This window comes from Perognathus longimembris, chromosome 6 (assembly GCF_023159225.1).
Source record: "Perognathus longimembris pacificus isolate PPM17 chromosome 6, ASM2315922v1, whole genome shotgun sequence".
NCBI classification, from domain to species: domain Eukaryota; kingdom Metazoa; phylum Chordata; class Mammalia; order Rodentia; family Heteromyidae; genus Perognathus; species Perognathus longimembris.
Window position 1 is genome coordinate 60,118,128 of NC_063166.1, and position 20,586 is coordinate 60,138,713.

General features: G+C 39.2%; 1 protein-coding gene across 1 annotated transcript in view; it reads left to right on the top strand.

Annotated features, from left to right (window-relative positions):
- The window catches only part of Pak5 (p21 (RAC1) activated kinase 5), a 64,211-nt gene extending 49,655 nt beyond the window's left edge, over positions 1-14,556 (top strand). The window contains exons 4-8 of the mRNA XM_048347419.1: positions 683-816; positions 1,553-1,679; positions 8,954-9,079; positions 10,662-10,796; positions 13,112-14,556. Of these exons, the coding sequence (XP_048203376.1) occupies positions 683-816; positions 1,553-1,679; positions 8,954-9,079; positions 10,662-10,796; positions 13,112-13,267 (678 nt within the window). The 3' untranslated portion in view covers positions 13,268-14,556. The remainder of the gene's footprint in view (positions 1-682; positions 817-1,552; positions 1,680-8,953; positions 9,080-10,661; positions 10,797-13,111) is intronic.
- Positions 14,557-20,586: the final 6,030 nt, after the last annotated feature.

The window sequence follows — 20,586 nt, forward strand, 5'->3', positions numbered from 1 at the left end:
CTAAACAATTGAACCCAGTGGCTCATGCATGCTAAGCAAGCACTCTACCACTGAGCCACATCCCCAACACTTATTTTTTTATATCATAAAGGATCTATACAAAGGTGTTTCAATTAAACATATCATCACATTTAGTTTTCCCATCCAAATATATTCTTTGCCTTCAGACCAAATCTTCCTCAGATTCAACACATAATTTTTCCCCCATGAGAAAATAAATTAATCTCATGCAGCCCTTCCACTATTAACTATTTCTTCCATTCATTTATGAAATTCAAATAACAATAACAACAAAAAAGAATGAAATAAGAGAACAGTCAACTAAGGGTCCTTTTTAAATGCAAATCTTGTTGTAGTTCAACATGTTTCTACTTCAGTCTTTTTGTCTAGCCCTATCCCTATCGTGTGTGTATGTGTGCGTGTGTGTATGTGTGCGCGTGTGTGTGTGTGTGTGTAGTTCCAATGTTTGACTGATCAACCACTTTCTCACAAATGTAAACAGTCATGATCCTTTTTAATCATACTTATGGCCTTTGTCTATTCCAGCTAGACTTTTGACTATAGGAGATTTCCAAAGCAATTCCCTGGCAATCAAAACCTCTCAAATATAGGTGTGGTCAACAGAGAACCAACAGGCAGATATCACTTTCACAAGTCAACAGTGTCTTTCTCACTCATCCAGGTTGTGATAATGAGGGATTACCACCACGACAACGTGGTCGATATGTACAATAGTTACCTTGTTGGTGATGAACTTTGGGTGGTCATGGAGTTTCTAGAAGGTGGTGCCTTGACGGACATTGTCACTCATACCAGGTAATTTTTTTCTTCTCATTATTGGTCAGACAGATAACCTAAGGTGCTTATTATTCCCTCTTGGTACATATCTGAACTAAGAACTCTTCATAAAATAGATGTGCTTTGGAGCTAAGAAACAGAAACCAACTTCTGTGGGCCACCAAGGTCCACATAGCAGTCTCATGCATATAGGGTTCTTTCATTGAATTAACATTCATCCTGCCCTCAGAAGCTCCTTAATGCCCATTGATTAAAAGTCAATATTTTCAGTAACAAATTATAGGACTTTCTAACACATCCAATAGAGTTCTAAAGTTGAGTTTTATCCTCCTGAATTTCCATATGGCCAACACCACTTTGAGTATCTGGAGAGGTGGGATTGGGGTGGGAGTGGTAGAAGATCATAGTTGTATGTTAGAATAATGAACCTGCTAGGAGAGAGAATGTCTTTCATTCTGGCTTAATATAGCCTCTGGGTTTAGCTGTGATTCTATGGAAATGCATTTGCACCAACAACTTAAAAGCTGACAAATGAGGGTCATTTTGGTAACTTTCCTTGGATTTATACTAGACCACTGTTGATCCCAGTGCCAGGCCTTATATTTTGAGAATCATAGCCTAGGGATACCCCTTTCTTCATATATTTTCCCGGTATGAGCCAGCCACATGGACTAGTATCCCATGAAAGTGGCTTCTCTTTAACATTTGAAAATGTTCTTAAACTGGTATTGCTCATCTACTATTTCCTTTCTAGAATGAATGAAGAGCAGATAGCTACTGTCTGTCTGTCAGTCCTGAGAGCTCTGTCATACCTTCACAATCAAGGAGTGATTCACAGGGATATAAAGAGTGACTCCATCCTCCTGACAAGTGATGGCCGGGTGAGATTTTCATGTTGGGTCCTCTCCACAGTTAGCTTCGTCACATCTATCATGGGTATTATTCTCTTATGAATACTTTCTCATGATTCTATTTTTTTTCTAAGTCACAAATTATTCACCATACTTCCAAAACATACAAAAAGGAAATTAACTTCCCGTCCTCTGTGTCATCCTGTTACTCAGAATTACTTGTGACTCAAATTTGATGGAAAATATTCCTCCTTTACAATGAGCATAGGAAGTAATGGCAAGTATTGGAGGTTCTTCATTGTTGGAGGAGAGGAGGTGACTTTTCTAGGGCTATTTCTACCCCTCTTTCTGTCATTCACAGGATATTGCATGGTTTTAATGCCTCTCAGAGGTCCCTGGAAGAAACAGATGACCAACTTCACCTGGGTAACTTGAGAGTTTGATAAAAGGATAGTTTTCTACTGGGCACTGGTAGCTCATACTTATATTGCTAGCTACTCAAAAAGCTGAGAAGCTAGAGAAAAATTGTGGGGTCTTTTTTGTCTGCTCAGACAGAAAAGTCCTTGAGACTCTACCTGCAATCAACTAGCAAAATAATTGACCAGTATTGTGATTCAATTGGTAGAGCACCAGCCATGAGCAAACAAGCTGAGCAAGAGTTTAATGCCCTGAGTTCAAGCCCTGGTACTGACATGCACACAGAAAAAGAATAATTTACCAATGTATGAACAGATGTGGAAAATAAAAAGGAATAGAATAGAAGTGCAAGTTCAGTATTCTAAAATAGACCACCAATCTTACCACTCCATGCTTGAAGAAGGGAAGTAGAGAATTGGCCCTTGAAACGTGGAAAGAGTGATTGTTGCATTCAGAGCTGCCTGGACAAAGCTCTGATTTTTGGTGGACACAAGACTACAGTGACCTTGAACACTGGGGCTGAGGAATAAATATGCCAACTTCACTCTGCTCCTTGGTTCTGGTCTCCTAGTGTTTGCACTGGCTCAACCCAGGCCAAAGCCACCAGTAAAGTCTTCACTGTGCTTGGCCTCCTAAACCTCAGAATAAAGTGGATAATGATTTCTGGATGGACAAACAGGAAATATTATCATGCTAATGTATCTCCATATTCCAGCCTCTGTACTTGGCATCACTGCAACCTGCGTAAGAGATTTTGTTGGAAGTCAATTGCCTTACTAAGGAACAAAACATACAATAGCCAAAAAAACGATGAATCGACATTCCAGAAAAGGCTTACATGAAAGAGTTCTGAAGCATAGATTTTCACCATTTAGCCCTTCTGATACCCTGAAACTCCACCAGATGTAACAGCTTTAGGATAAAGGAGCCAAAATCCCATTCATGTTTCTGGCTTTTACAATTCAGCATTTTCAGCCCTACAAAAATATGTTCATATTCATGAAAATTTGCCCAGGAATCATCAAACGGTAGACTTGGAAGAAACTACCCACACATTTTGTCTTCTTCTATCTTGTTTTAAATTTTTTTTTTTTTTTTTTTTTATTGGCCAGTCCTGGGGCTTGGACTCAGGGCCTGAGCACTGTCCCTGGCTTCTTTCTGCTCAAGGCTAGCACTCTGCCTCTTGAGCCACAGCGCCACTTCTGGCCATTTTCTGTATATGTGGTGCTGAGGAATCGAACCCAAGGCCTCATGTATACGAGGCAAGCACTCTTGCCACTAGGCCATATTCCCAGCCCCTTGTTTTAAATTTTTATTGCAGAAAATTTGGTAGACTTAGAAAAGAGCCGAAGACAAAACAAAGATCACTCGGTCTTATAACCTGTTTTCTAATATTTCCATATACATTTATACATAATTTGCCATCTTGGGATAATCTTTAACGAAAGGTTTATTTTTTATTATTATCTTTAAGTAGTTATATAGAGGAGTTTCAGTTCAACGTGTCAGTTTTTAAGTACAATGCATTTGATCAACTCCACCCCTTTCATCATTCACCTCCATCTCACCCAACCCCAGTAATGACATCATCTGGGACAGCCGCTCTCTGCTGGGGCCATCAGCTGAGCTCTCTCTCTCTCTCTCTCCCCTCTCTCTCTCTCTTCCCTAATGTTGACTGTCTCTCAAGGAAATCACCAGGCCATGTATTCAATTATCACACATCCCCAAGTAGAGCGTTTCTGGTTCATTCACATGGTGATGAATAACAAGAAAAGAAAGGCCTAAATTCAGATGAAGAAACCTAGATTCAAGGTATGAGACAGATTCCATTTCTTGACATGCTAATAAAGCATGTGGTTCAGGAAGGAAAAGAAGGCTTATTCTTTTTTTTTTTTTTTTGACACACTAGTCCATACTGAAAGGGAGATATAGGAAAATGATAAGAATCATCTCCTAGCCTGACTCACAGGGTGAGGCCCTATGATCTAAGAATACAATCTTCAAAACAATGAACTAGTCTGTAAATCATCTTTGGACACTACTGATACTTACAGAAAACAAACATAGGGCAAATTCAAGCTGAGTTTCTTTCCCTACATCTGGAGGCTGATCGTGTGGGCTTCCTTGCTGGAGGAACATATCCAATGTCAAAATCAGATGAAAGACTAAAATAATAAGTCATTGGATAATCAATTTATTTAAATCATTCAGCTGTCATTCTCAAAGCCAGAAAACTTTGCCTCCAACATTTCTTGCACCCCTATGCACCTATAAAACTCATAGGAGAAAATGCATTATTAAATAATGTATTAGTCTTCCATTCATTCCATAACAATTCCCTAAAAATTTGCCATGGATGGTTATAGGTCCTAAGAATGAACAATTTGAACATTAAGTTAACTGAGGAGAGGGGAATATGTTAATAAGCAAACCCCATCAGACAAGTAGTAGTAAATGCTAATATTTCTGTAGTTTAATCAGAGTCAGGACAAAGAAGTGTGATCAAGCCAGAGCTCTACTACAAAGGCCAATGAGAAAAGGCCCTTCAAGGGCATTATAGCAGTTTTCTGTCAGAGACAATTGTGCTCTGAGCAGAAGAAGCAAGCAGCATGTTCAGTAAACCTTTTAGCCACATAGTCCAGTCACATTTCAGAATAGTGCACCATGTTGATTCCAATGGACTTTTGTAGTATGTACAAAGAAAGAAAACATTTTTTTTTTACATTGAAAAAGCAGAGAGAATGATGCACTGGCTTGTTGAATTGAAACCTCTCTATACAACTATTTAAAGATAATGTTTAAAAAATAATATCAATAAAACAACAAAAGAGAGAAGAATAGAAATGGAGTGTCTGTACTCTAGGCAAAGACTAAAAGTACATTTATAACTTTGAAAGAAACTGTCACACAAGTTTTCAGAACAGATGTACCACCTTACATAACCACTAGCTGAGTATGAAGAAAAAACATTATTATTATTTGTCATTTTAGTTATACAATGATTCAGTTTTAATTTGTACTTCTCTAATGTTAATGATAGTAAAGAGAATTAATGCTACATTGTAGCAATCATTTTCCAAAGAATAACAACAATAATATCACCTATCCCTTGAACTTTTCTTACACTGTGTGACTTCCTTCTCCCTCCGAGGAGGGTGTTTTACTTCCTCTCCACTGAATCTGGAAGGGATTGGCCCAATCTATTCAACAAGGGATTAAGAAATAGGGGCTGGGGATATGGCCTAGTGGCAAGAGTGTTTACCTCGTATACATGAGGCCCTGGGTTCAATTCCTCAGCACCACATATATACAGAAAACAGCCAGAGTGGCGCTGTGGCTCAAGTGGCAGAGTGTTAGCCTTGAGCAAAAAGAAGCCAGGGACAGTGCTCAGGCCCTGAGTCCAAGCCCCAGGACTGGCCAAAAAAAATAAAAAGAAATAACTTACTCTGAGACACACTTAGAACTCTGCCCATTCTCCCTCCTTGCGCCCATTCTCCCTTCTTGCTACTCAACAAGTCAAATGTGTCCTAAGGCAGGAAGAAGCTACTCTATACATTGATTGCTTTTTTTGTTGTTGTTGTTTTGTTTTGTTAGTGCCAGTCCTGGGGCTTGAATTTCTTTTGCATAAGGCTAATGTTCTGCCACTTAAGCCACAGCTTTACTTTCTGCTTTTTTGGTAATTTAGTGGAGATAAGAGACTCACAGACTTTCCTGCCTAGGCTGGCCTTGAACTGTGATCTTCAGTTCTCAGCCTCCTGGTTTCAGCCTAATAGTCACAAGCCACCAATATCTGACAGAACTGATTCCTTTTGTTCTGTCTCCCACTCCCATGCTTTTGAAGGGCCCCTGATTCCTAGCTGGGACACATTAGAAATGACTTGGATCTTCAGTTTTAAATAGAAGGTTCATCTGGCCCTAGACTCTGGTCCTCCTCTGGTGCTTATATAACAAACTGTATCATCCCCTTTCAGAGTTTGCACTGTGCTAGCTGTAGTTCTCTCAGCCTAACTGCATTAGGAAGACAGGGTGTTTTCCTAAGCAGCCAAGTTATACAATTCCATCTAAAATAAGGCTCATCCACAAGGCTGTATGATTTGCTTTTAAGATCTGCCTAAAGTGCTTTATTATACTCATTAGTTGAGTTCTCATTATCTACTTGCAGATTTATTTGGACAAATGTTGTATGCAATTATGCTCTCTTAGAAAATTGTCTCTTTTATGTACTTGGATGAGTTAAAAAAAATCATACAAAAGCATTTATATTCCCACAACAGACAAGCAGGCCTAACTTCCAAGTATCTAGCTTCAATTTTGTATCTTACACTTGGTTGGGAAGATAATTATTAGCATGCCAGATTCTGAGAGTTTGAGGGTTGTTTTTCCATGTCAGCTAAGGGAAACCAGGATTACCAATGCTGACATTAAAAAGTGCTAATGCCAAAATGCTGATCCATTCACTTATTTCAATCACTCACTGAGATTTCTTAAATTTGTAGATAATAGCTTGTAAATTTAGAGATAATCACGAAGGGAAAAAATGCATAGGCATGATTGTTATAGATGTGGGTAGTTTGTTGGCAGTTAATCTTTAGAAAACATAAACACACATGCTTACAAGAGAGACAGACAGACAGAAAAAAAGAGCAGAGAGATTGACTGGGAGAGACAGAGAAAAATACTTAAGAGAAAAGCAGAAACACAGAGACAGAGTTTCCTGAAATGAATCCACATTTCTTCACAGAGCTAAACTTGCGAGATTCTTTTTTTAATGCTCTATTTTAATTCTATCCATTAAACTTAGGCTGCCTGAATAATTTAAACAGTGTCTTTCAAAGTTTAGTGGCATTATGATAAAGCTTACCGTTTACCTAAAACTCAAGTGTTTCAGATTCAACCACTAACAGCACCCCTCCCCCTTTCCTCCTACCTTTGCTTTTTCTCTTGGTGGCCTCTGGAAAAAGGAAATGAATGCCCTCAGGGTAATGGCAATTTCTCATCTTCTAGCCCCTTTCTGGTCCTGGCCTTAGTTTACTTGGACTTTTCTGCTACCTGGGCTAGTGCCACTCATCATCTACATAGAAGATAATTTCTCTCTGTGTCTCTATCTCTTTCTCTCTGTCTTTCTGTCTCTGTCTCTGTCTCTGTCTGTCTGTCTGTCTGTCTGTCTCTCCCCTTCCCTGTCTGAATCCACATCCTTAAAACAATACTAATATATTTGTTCATACTCACTCTCAGGGATCTGTCATTTCTATTATTGAGGTTCATCTATTCGTTCAACAAATTTTGTTTTCTGGGCCTGTTATGGTTCTTAAGGCTACAAAGCTAGATATTTTTAATGATCAAAGATCCAAGGTAAGATAGAAGAGTCAGGGATGATTCTCATGAGTTCAGCTATAGTGGCTAAAGGGATGCCATTAACTGGGTCAGGAGAGATAAAGATGAGGGCTCAGATTGAAGAGCAGAGAAAAGAATACCAAGTTTAATTCAAAGTTCCTGTGTTCATCCATACAGAAATATATGCTCATTGAAATTACAAGAAAATACTGTTTGGTTTTTTGGTTGTTATTGTTATGTTTTGTTTACTTGCTTTATTTGTTGTTGTTGGAGTGCAGAGGAACAAACCCCCAGCCTTGCTAATACTAAGCAAGTGCTTTACCACTGAGCTATATATACCCTTAGCCCAAGATACAAGTTCTGGACAAAGGAGAGTTATCTGAATTAACTGTGGGAAAGAAAAGAGTACTTGGCACAAGTAAGTGAAAAGAGAAGAGGCTATATTTGAAACTATAACTAAGAATATCCAGTATTTAAGCTGTGAGCAGCAAAAGGAAAGAAGGAAAAAGTTTAGAAATTCAGAAGAGTATGAAGAATAACAAGAGAGAATTCCTACCTTAGAGACTTTACATATATGATCTATAGAAAGTTTTAACTTCGAATAGTCATTTTAAACCATTGTAAAGCAGGGGTAGAACTGTTGTTTTAAACTAGTAACTCGAAGTGCCTCATTGAGGTTCTCTTCAATAAAGATATCTGAAGTTCAGAGCAGGTCATTGTGCCCAGGAATTCTGCTTCCCAGAAATAGACCCAATCCTAGTCATTTATAGTACATAGGCCAGCAAGATACCTAACAAAGTGCACTGTGTTTTTAAGCATGTTCTCAAGAATATAGAACCACTGTGAAAGAATTTTTAGGGTATTTGGCGGGAGCGGGGGCGGGGGGTTAGAGGGATGCAATACTAGAGACTGAATTCTGAGCTTCTGCTTATTAGGCAAGTTTCCCACCAATGGAGCCACACTTCTAGCCTTTATGTTGTAGTCTGTTTTTCAGATAAGATCTTGTACTTTTTCACCTCAGATCCTCCTACCTCTACTTTCAAAGTAACTTGGATTAAGATACATGCAGTGCTTTGAAATACTTTTATGATAAGAAAGATGAATAACCTATACTTATGCAGAGCCCTTGGAATGAACACCCTAAATGCTTCACAACCAAAAGGAATAGGCTTGCACTAAGACATCATCTGTTATGTTACATGGAAGTAAGAGGTTTGCAATTTAATTAAATATATTATTTGAGATATATTGAATTTGAGAGGTTTTTTTCTGTTGTCGGCACATATTTTTTTATGCATAATGAAAACTGCAAGAGATTTGCAAACCAACGTGAGGGTACCTGTGAGGGATTTTCATACTCTACAGATCTGAATAGACAGGATCTCAGGGTCCTTAGAGGATGTAGGAACCTCATCCCTAATATTTCTGAGACCTGTTAATGAATTTGAATTTGAAATTCTCTAGGTCCACATTGTGAGCCCTACAGTTGTATGTCTGTGTCCAGCAGCTGATGTTTGCAAACTGTTCATTGGTCATTTGCCTTTCCTTTTCAGATAAAGCTGTCTGACTTTGGTTTCTGTGCTCAAGTTTCCAAAGAGGTGCCAAAGAGGAAATCCCTGGTGGGCACTCCATACTGGATGGCACCGGAGGTGATCTCCAGGCTACCTTATGGAACAGAGGTAAGGATGGAGCATTGTCTGAGAGTGGCAGGCCCTGGGAAAGGCCAAGGACCTAATGGCCTTAAAACAATTGGTGACCTTAAGAGATCATAGCAATGAATTCTCACTCCACATTTGACCCTCATTTACTGACTTGGCTGTGACAGAAAGGACATCAACCATCACCTAGGCTAGCACCAAAGGATTGATCTAGGAGTGTTTATTGCAAACCTACAGTGACTACTGGGGCAGGGTACAGGAGCAGCCACTAAAACAGTGGTCAAGCTTTCAATGACAGGCTCCATAAAGCCAAGCAGTATGACCTGAATATAGCTTTGCAGTGCACTGGTGAGCAGTTATGATGTTCTAGAATAAAGAAAGAGAACCAGAAAATAATAGCATCATTAGAAGTAATGCTTGAATAAACAATATCTTCACATAGGGGGAAAAATTAACTTATGTGACTATTTAACTTAGGTGATTATTTTAACATACTCCAAATAACGTTCAATTTCTAGTCCCCTGAAAAGGAGATGGTAACCTATTAAAAGATAGGGCTTGTATATGTGAAAAGAATGAGCCAGAAGGAATGGAGCAAAAGCCTTTTAGGGAAGAGAATAGAGAAGCTCTAAGACTCTCAGGCTACATAACACAGGAAAGCCAAGGAGTTCATGTTAGCTAAGCTTAGAAAGGTCTACACATTGTGGTGCATGTGTGATTCTAAGGAAAGAGGCATGGAAAGATAAGCAAAAGATATCTGCCTAAGTTAAGAGAGGCTCTGCTGTCCTTCCCTTTTGTGCTTGACCTCAAATGAGCATTGCATTCGACTTGTTTTCCTCAGTGGGGTTCCAGGAGATAAAAATCTTCTGTGCAGGTCAGTGAGAGGAGTACCATGGTAATGCAGAGGACAGAGAGGAGGTGTAATTAGGCTGTAATGGGAAATGACTAGAACTGGGAATTTATAGCTTTACTATAGCCTCCCATTGTCCTGCCTTCCTATTCTTTACACAGACAGAAGCGCTTATCATCTCCTTTTCTTTTCTCTTTTCTCCAGCCTCTAAAAGTGGTTCACAAAGCAGGGTTCTAATGTGCATTCTGCTTCAACATGATAAAATATCAAGGGAAAACCTCAACATAATCAGAGAAATCTGTTTTTTAAAATTAAATTGGTAAAAGAATCAGACTTTATTCTGTATCATACTGTGTAGCTTCTTGAAGTTTGTTCTGAAGATACCAAAAACTTTTCTTATGACTTAAATAAAATTTCTTCTGTAGTTTCCTAACACAATGGTTAATTTTTTTAATCTTCCCTGATTTAACAGTTAAGTGCAATAGTGAACCAGGTGAAAATTAAAGTTCTAAACATTAAAATATTCATTTGTTCCTAGATGGTAGACCTTTCTTTGAGGTTGTTTTAAAAAGGCAAAATGAATATTAGCAAATTTTTGGAAAACAACCTGTAAGATTCTGTATTGTAAATTCTGAGAAGTTACAAATGCCATATTGGTTTAGGAATTAGTTGGCTCTGTTGGGTTCCATAGATGCATCCAACATTCCAGAGTTTTCCATTTGCCTGACACAACCAGTGGATTGTACTTAACAGGTAGACATCTGGTCCCTTGGCATCATGGTGATAGAAATGATCGATGGAGAGCCCCCCTACTTCAATGAGCCTCCTCTCCAAGCAATGAGGAGGATCCGGGACAGTTTACCTCCAAGAGTGAAGGACCTACACAAGGTGAGAAATATCATGTGTTATGAGGTCTGGCATAGTTACTGGATTTCCTGGCTTTTCTGTTGTTTTGTAGACTGCTCTATGACATCTAGTGGGGAGAAAGTTCTTGACTTTTCATGCATGGACTTCAGAGTTAGCCACCTGGATTCAACTCACTCATCTGTTTATTAGTAGACAAGTAACCCGGCCTCTCAAAACCCAAAGCTTTCTTTTTATCAAAATCAGCGTGATCTCATCTCACAAAGGGCTGCTTAGATATGAGCCAAGGGCTCCACTCAACACTCCTTCACTACACACTTGTTACCTGCAGGGATTTTTAATTACTGGGAATATTGCAGAATAAGATCTCAGGTTTCCTGACACTTGTGGAGCTTGAATTATAGTTAGAGAAGCAGATAATAAAGCCCAGAAGATGGCTGAACAAAATAGTAGCAGTGAATGGTACATGCTGTGAAGAAAACAGCACTGTAATGAGATGATGTGTGCAGAAGGGGACACAAGGCACTGGTTTAGATTGAAGAACAAAGGACACCCATCTGAGCTAAGATCCAAATGTAAAGAAGACACTAGTCATACAATTAGTTGGGAGAAAAGTATCCTAGGTTGAAAGGCAAGCAATTCCAAGGACTTAAACCAAGAAAGAAGGTTTAGATGAATTCAGAAAGGTGAGGGATCAGACAGGGATAGGATTGTCCGACAAGTTAGCAAGGACTAGATTGTGCAAGGCAATAACAAGCATGTTAGTTAGCATAATATCCATTAGGGGCCAAGTGAGATCTTTCCTGTTTTCTAACACTTGTCAAGCAGAATGAAGCTCAGGAAACAAAGACAGGTCCAAGAATCTCCATTGCTGGGACTGTCAGCTCTCTGCAGGATTGCTGAGAAGGGTCATGTCCACAGGACACCCACAAACCCTGGCCAGCCCACACTTACTGCCATCTGCTTCATGACAGTGACAGAGAATGTGACACTGCATTTTGCAAGAAAATGTTTGTATGTAGTAGTTAAGAGTCCCTTCTTTCCTTTCACTCAAACATTAGTGAAGAGCCTCAGTCGAATCATTCATACAAGTTGTATGAACCTGCAGCAGCAATAACAAAATCCAGCTGAATGTAATAAGAACTTGAAACTTTCACTAGATTGAACAAAGTTTAAATAATAAAAAACTGGCTAAAGATGGAGTGTAGGAAAATAGTACCACACTTATGCTGCTAATGTTCTTCAAGCCATGTACAAAGGCACCTTCAATCCTAATAGTCAAAGCAGGAAACTATTCAACGCTATTTCCCAAATGGATAAACAATGTATAATATCATTGGACAGTGAACACTGTATGACAATGAAATGGGTGAATCTTTGTCAAATTTGTCAGGAATGTATCTCACAGATGGAATGTTGAATGAAAAAAGCCAGAGTTCACAGCATATGACTTGACTTCAGTAAAACACAAATGTTAAGTATGCTATTAGAATTCAGGAGAGTTATGACTTTTTGACTTATTGTCAAGGAGGGAGTCTGAGACAGCCTTCAGGAGTGGTAACAATATTCTAGATCTTGATATAAGTGGAGACTAAATAGACATAAATATATGTAGAACCTGTGAGGTATTCACTCAATATGTATGCATGTAAATATACATAAGGTGTATTTCCAACAAAAGTAAATTATACAAAATTAAAGGTAAAAATAGAACCTCAGTCATATGTCTTTACAGAAGTTTATTTCTCTTCAAGAAAGGTGAATCAGTGCCTGCCTCGGATACACGAGGCCCTAGGTTCGATTCCCCAGCACCACATATACAGAAAACGGCCAGAAGCGGCGCTGTGGCTCAAGTGGCAGAGTGCTAGCCTTGAGCGGGAAGAAGCCAGGGACAGTGCTCAGGCCCTGAGTCCAAGGCCCAGGACTGGCCAAAAAAAAAAAAAAAAAAAAAAGAAAGGTGAATCAGACAGCCTAGATATCTTTCATATACGTATATATGTATATATGTATATGTGACATATACATATATATGTTACATGTGTCCAAGACCCTCTATGTATTATCACCTCATCATAGTTGTTCTTGTGCTTACTCTTACCAACGTTATTGTACCTGGTAAATACATTTTCAATTCCTCCAATTATTTCCAACTTGGGCTACAGTGAGGAAAACACCATGTGTTAATAAAGACAATATTTACTTTTGCTTCTGTAACATATTTTTCCTTCAGGTGATTTTCTAGAATCTGAAAGTTGTTGCGAGGATTAACTGGGAACCGTGGCAGGGGACTGGGTAAGGTTCCTGTGTGTGTTTTCGACAGTGTCTGTGTGTTTTCTCAGGTTTCTTCAGTGCTCCGAGGATTCCTAGACCTGATGTTGGTGAGGGAGCCCTCTCAGAGAGCCACAGCCCAAGAACTCCTCGGACATCCATTCTTAAAATTGGCAGGTCCACCATCTTGCATTGTTCCCCTGATGAGACAATACAGGCATCACTGAGCCAAGGATTCGTATAAATGGCAAAGCTAGGTGAGAACATAAGACTAATTCAGGAGAACATAAGGAAAACCACAGAACATACAAAAGGCCTGTCCATTGGAGACCAGCTGACTGGTGGAACAGTGCGATGACCGGCAGGGTTCCACAGACCAGGGCATCTTCGTCTGTCTTAAATAGGCATCTCTCCACTGACAGCTGGCATGGTCATTTGGAGCATGGCTTTAAGAAGTCATTACTATATTTTGCAACCCTTCATCCAGCAAATCAGAAGGACTCAGTACAAACTCCGTTATGATATATATCCTAGCCACATGCAGGGTACCGCATAGGATTTTCTATATTGAAAGAATACTTTTCTGGCAAAAAAAAAGAAAGAAAGGAAAACAAAAAAGCACTTTTTTCTTAATGGTAGCAGTGTAATGTATTTTGCAATGAATTTGTAATTTTTCTGTACAATAGTTTTGATAATTTATAGTACTTTGATGTCACGTAGCCATTGTATCAGTTGAAGTAATACTTGTTTACTAGCAGGAGTTTGAACAAAGCCTTTCCTACTTTTTTATCCCTTTCAGAGAACCAACGATTCTTTAGGAACTTTGAATACTGAATGACTCTCAATCACCGTCAGCTTTAGTAGAATATCTTTCTTATCCTAACAAGTGTCTTATGTGATGGAAGAAGAATTAAGGATGATGGTGGTGGTGTGCCCATTTCATTTTATCCAACCAAAATTAATGAAATAAAAGTTGAGCCACAGTATACCATCAAATTATTCCTTGGGATAAAGCTAAATATGGTGGGAAAATTTAGTTGTGTTTTTTTTTTCAGGGCTTCTATTAGCAAAACTTTTTTTTTCCCCCACACCAGGATGTTCCCTTGGCGTGTGTACTCTTAAGGGGGTACTGTATCCCCTTGTGGCCAAATTTCCCTCCCAGGGAGAAATTTCCATACAAAGATCATTGGATACTGTTTTCCCCAAATTGAATGTTTCACTGAAATTATGGGAATTCCAGGAGAGTGACCAAGGCAAGATGTTTGGTTTCGTTCATCACTGTTTCTAAAACTTTGTATGCTAGCACACCAAACTCTTGTCTGCATTTACCTTTGTACCATGGTATTAATCACTTATTGTTCATGTATTGTGCTGGAAGTTTGAGCTGATGCAGAGGGTATTTTACCAAGTATGATCTGGCTTCAGTGGTGACCATGTTATAATGTGTTTCTGACATAGGAGAGTTGTGCTGCTGTCTAGATCTTCTTGAATGTTGATAAAAATGAATGACTACTACAATACATTTTTGTGTTGCTTGTTGGATGAATTTGCATGTTACCTGTAGGCCAATATAGATTTGCCTTTAAACTCTGGAAGATCTACATAGTCATCATTAGTTTCTATTAATTATGCATCACAGAAAAAAAAGCCATGTGTTATCACACTGGAAAACCAGAGGCTTTTCTTAATGAATGACTTCACATTACTATAACAAATATGAGTTTAAATTTGTAAAAATTCTCTGGTTTCTCTAAGAATAATTAGGAAATTTTGTAATTAATAGGTTGGTAATTATTTATCATAGCTTAAAGGAACAAAAGGCATAAAATGACCTTCTACTGATTAGGTTTTCAGGGTTTTTTTTTTAAACTGGAAATGCCACATCATGAATAGGTTCTATAATTTTTTTCATAAATGCAGTGAATCAATGTTTTATGTAAAATATTAAAGTTTTAGTATAAGTAAGAATATAAGCAATTGAAATCCAGAAAATAGCAGTCCTAAAAGTTCACAAAACAGTTGGTCTTACCTTAACTGGTACTATGTAAGCATAGAAAGAAAAGTAAAAGAAAATCTTTTTTGCAAACCAGAACAGATATTTAAAAAATCATTGCAGGAAATAGTGGATTTTGAACTCAAACATTTCAAACATTTTTGACAATGTCATGGAAACTTTTTTCTGTGATTTTCTTATCACTGGATATTTTTTAAAATATTCATTGAGTTTACTAAAAGTTACTGTAGCTAAAAGGAATATGTGATCACTCTTGGCAGAAACTACACTCGCAAATAAAAATAAATGCCTTTTCCCCATCGTGTCATTGGGGTCATCATGTCATGATTTTCAACATGTGTCTTATTTATTTATTTGTAATTCTCTTTGAGTAGTTACACAAGGCAATTACTATTCAGTATGTCAGTTTCTAAGGACAGTGTGTCTTATGGAGTGACTAAGAATGATTTCTTGTGATCTGGGGCAATGTAAATGAGTGGTTTTAACGGTAGCCAGGTACTAGTAGCCCACACCTGTAATTCTACTACGCTGGAGACTGAGTTCTGAGGAATGCAGTTCAAAGCCAGCCCGGACAGACAGGTCTGTGAGCCTCTTACCTCCAATTAAGGACCAAAACCTCAGAAATGGATTTGTGGCTCAAGCGGTAGAGCCATAGCTTTGAACAAAAGGCCTGGTTGCTGTCTCTTGTTTTGCTCTCCACTTTGGGCATGATGGAGGCATTGGCAAAGTTCTGTGTGATGGACTCTGGAAAAGTATGGATTGTCAAATCACTTTATTAAGTAATATAATGCTAAACACACGGAGTTCATTGGAGACATTCACCATGGGAGGAGCTTTGGCTACATTTCCGTAATGAGAAGCAGTATGGTGAGATGAAACTTCATATCATCTACACCAAGTTAACCCTAAAGAGAAGAGGTTGTGTTATTCATGTGGCTCCAAGTAGAGTGAGCTCCATTTCCAAGGAAGAAGATAAATACAGAGAAACCTAGTGTGGAATTGTACAGAGATTGATTTGTGTTTATAACCAGAAGTTTTCCTATTTTGGCACCACAAGTACCTGGCGAGCATCACAAAACTACAAATTATAGGTTATTCCCATAGAGAGTCTCAGATAGTCACTCTGGGATGACACCGTGGAACAAACACTTTTTAATTGTCTCCTAGGGTAATTCGATGCCAGAGTGACTTTTTCTTTATTTTTTTCTGACAGTACATGGGTTTGAACTCAACTCCTCATGTTTGCTGGGCAGGCCTTCTTACCACTGAGCCTGGTTTTTGCTGGTTATGGTTGAAAGAGGGTCTTCTTCCTTCCTGGGCTTGATCCACCCATGCTAGATGTCCCATGTAGCAAGGATAACAGGTGTACTCTATCTCATCCCAGCTCTTTATTGAGAAGGAATCTCTTAATCTTTTCTCTTTGGACTCACCTCAAATCTCAAGCCTCCTGACCTCAGCCTCCCAATAGCTAGGACTGCAGATTTCAGTTCCCCCATACCTGGCCCACATTGCATTTCAAGACACCCTGACTTAAAGCTGCCTGGGTCAGGTAACTTGGTGTTTGTAATGGTGGAAGATAGCTTTTCCAGTTAAAAACTGGATTTTGCAGGCAAGTGTTTGATCCCAATGCTAATTTAGACTTTCTCCCCAACAAAACACTCTCATATGCAAAGTATGCTGCAGTGTCAGCGAGGACTAGCACAGCTGATAATTTTTAATATTGCTCCTCCTGTTTCTCCATTCACGTTTCCCTGTGTCTCCCACACCCATGCAGCTTTGTGAAGTCTTAGATTATGGGAAAATTGCACAATTGTCAAAAGGGAAGTGGTTATATTATAGAGAATTTACTATGGCCTCAGATAATGAGTGACTGTCCCTAGACTGTCTCTAGGGCAGTTTTCCCTTCTTTCTAAGAATCATACTCAGAATTTAAATCAAAGTCATGCTCCCCTAAAAGAAATTTGCATGTGGTTCATTTAGTCTGATGTTTCCAAGCAAACAGACCCCAGCATCCTTTTTGTGTTCAGACACATTTGTGTTTAAAGTCCCAGAAAAAAAAAGAAAGAACAAGAGAAGAAAAATGACAGCTAAAGGGGTTCGTTCATTGAGCATCTGTGTTTCTCTGTTTGTTTTCTTTTCCATTTCCTAACATGGAAACAATGCAAGAGCATTCACAAAATGTAAGACAATGGCCACAGGCATGAGAGAAACCCAGAGCATGGCTGAGGATACAGACTGTCTTTGCAGACTGTTAGGTGGGAGAGTGCAGTGCACAGACGTGTTCAGACAATAATGTCCCAGCTCTGCACCCCAAGCTTCCCATTTATCTTTTGCAGTTCATTTGAAGATATCAGTAGAGTTGAGAGAAATAAGTCTGTGTTCAAGACACATTAAACTGAGTTTAGGACAGCTCGATAAACTGACAGTAATTAATGATGATGATAGCAATAGCAGTAAATCTCCAGAATCGCTTTTTATTCAGACTGTATATTATAGGTGGATGAATTCTTCTCAGTTCCGAGAATTAGGAGATTACTCTGGAAAGATTTAATTAAGCATCTTAGACTCACAGATACAGCCATATGTCAGTATTTTGAGAGCCTGTCCTTTTCAGAACAGCATGTTTCTGTGTATTTGGATTTTTGTCAGTCCTCTTCCTATGGACTCTATGTTGTCAACATCATATGCAAACCCCACACTAAGCCTGCACTCAGAAGGCGCTCAGAATGATAGCAGGTGTTCATATTCTATGTCTGTTGAATACATGAATGAATAACAACCCCCAAACTAATAATGAACAAATATTTTGTAGGGAAAGAAATAACAAAAGGAATTTTTGTAAGTATGAAAAGTGAAAAGAAAAGCCGTTTTCACAAGTGTTTCTCATCCTCAAAAATGTCTAAGGATTTTTTTTTTCCTGAAGGTGTCAGAGAAAGAAACTGCTTTGTGAAGTCCTCGCCACCTCTATGTGCCCGCTCCTCCACAAATCCTTGTACCAGTCTAAATAAAGAATATCACATTGTTCTTTAATGCATGAAACACTAAAAATAGAAAGAGCTTTTTAAGTCTGGAATATGGTGTGAGAGGGTCATAGATGAATAAAAGTGAGTCAACAGTATTGGAGTGTCTACTGACATAAAAAGTATCTCCTTCTTGTGCAAAATTTACTCTTTCAGTGGTACCAGGGAGACACCAGGAGAGACAAGCTAGAGAAGATCCAAGTTGGTGAACAGCAAGCAAATGGGTTACAGAACATTAGTGAGTTGGTATTTAGCAAAATGTGCATGTCACTCACTTGTCAGTACTTGAAGACTTAGGTAGATGAATTTATTGGCTACATTGGTGGAAATTTATGGGATATACAAGGAGATTCCCACCCTTAAACTAAAGAAGAGGATTGCCTCTGCACCTACTCTGTTATAAAGAAACGTGAGTTTTTTTTGGGGGGGGGGTGTTTTGTTTTTCTTTTTTCTTTAATACCTCATAGTCACTGTTTCTGATTTTGGTATCCTTTGTCTAGTGTATAAGTTTATCTGATTTGGGGAAGGGACAGGTTATCACAGAAATGGCTGAACAAAGGGCAAACCAATCCAACAGCGATACTCACTAGACACTATATTGGAAATGAAGTTTACAACTGGGGGAGGGAGGGGGAGTCAGAGGGAAGGGAAGCAGGAGAAAACAAGGGAGGAGGTAACCCTGTTCAAAAAGAAATATACTCATTACCTTACTTATGTCACTATGACCCCTCTGTACATCACCTTTTCAATACAATAATGTTGTTGTTTTTTAAAGAAAGAGGAAGTAGTGCTGTGGTTCAAAGTGGGAGAGCTCTAGCCTTGAGCTGAAGAGCTCAGTGATAGCTCCAGGCCAGATTTCAAGCCCCACAACTGACAGGAAAGAAAGAAAGAAAGAAAGAAAGAAAGAAAGAAAGAAAGAAAGAAAGAAAGAAAGAAAGAAAGAAGAGAAAGAAAGAAAGAAAGAAAGAAAGAAAGAAAGAAAGAGAGAAAGAGAGAAAGAGGAGAATGAGAGAAAGAGAGAAAGAGAGAAAGAGAGAAAGAGAGAAAGAGAGAAAGAGAAAAGAGAGAGAGGGAGGGAGGGAGGGAGGGAGGGAGAGAGAGGGAGGGAGGGAGGGGAGGAAGGAAGGAAGGAAGGAAGGAAGGAAGGGGGAGGGAAGGAGGAGGGATAGAGGGAGGGAGGGAAGGAAGGAAAGAATGAAGAGAAAAAGAAAGAAAGAAAGAAAGAAAGAAAGAAAGAAAGAAGAAAGAAAGAAAGAAAGAAAGAAAAGAAAGGAAGGAAGGAAGGAGGGGGAGAAGAAGGGGAGGAGCAGGAACAGGAGGAGTGTCCCCCATGGGTTGAGGGCCTATTTTTCAGCTCCCCATGCTCCTGGAACATAGTAGAACCTTTCGGGGATGGGGTCTAATAGTAGAAAGTTAGATAGCTGGATGTGTCCTTATGGAGGTATTGGAACATAGCTCTTTTCTCCCTCCCTCACTTTGTTTCCCAGCCACTGTGGGGTCAACAAACCAACTGGGTCATGGTCATGTGCTTCTCTCATGATGTATGATGCTGTCATAGAAACAAAACCACAAAGCCAAGGGGACCATGAGTAAAATTAAATCTTTCTTTTGTTATAAGTTTCTGTTTTCAGATATTGGTTACAATCATGGTAAGCTAATGGACACATTCATTTCCCTTCAGAAAGTGAAAAAAAAAAAAGAAATCCACCTTTCTTATTTTTGCCCTCTGCATACCAAAGACATCTCTTTTATTTTTTAAGTTTGGCAATATTGTTCCAAGAAAGCAGCCAAAAGCCAGAGAGTAGTATGTTTTAATTCATTTTCAGAGAACAAAGTCACATGAGCTGATTCTTCAGGTCCTCTTACCTTGGACCTGACAAATTATGAATCCCAAAGAACGGTGCATAGTTGCATTAGACAGGTTCTTGTGCTACAGTCATTGGTGCAGGTAGCAGTGAATCATTCTCAAGACAATCACTAGACATGCAGAATGTCAGCCAGAAGCATGGATCACTTTCAGAGGCCTTGCTGCAGGGAGTATGAGGTTGTGTTTTGTGTGCATTGATTGAAATCTGTATAGATAGCTGGCTGAGGCTAAGGGAGCAAAGCACCATCCCCCCATTCCTCTGAATCTAAAGAAGTCTTATTTCAAAGGAAGCATATTTCTAAATCCCTAAACATCAGGGCCAGATGCCTCTCCATGCAGACTTAGAGAGAGTCGAATCCAAGCCATCTTGAGCATCAAAGCTAGCTGGCTCTCCTCCCTACCTCTTACTTCCCAGCATGAAGAAGAGAAATTAGGAAATTGCCATTCACCCCATGGGTTCAGAGATGCCCCTCCCCCCATCCCTGGGTTTAAGCATGGAAGCAGGCCAAGCAAGCCTCAGATGCCCAGACCTGTGAGAGTATAGCTATGTTGTTGAATCCTGTAATACGAGGTGGAAAAGTGCCTTTGTTGTTCTACCTGATCCAACTGGGGGGCAGAGCTTGGGAGGGAAGGCTCTACTGGCCT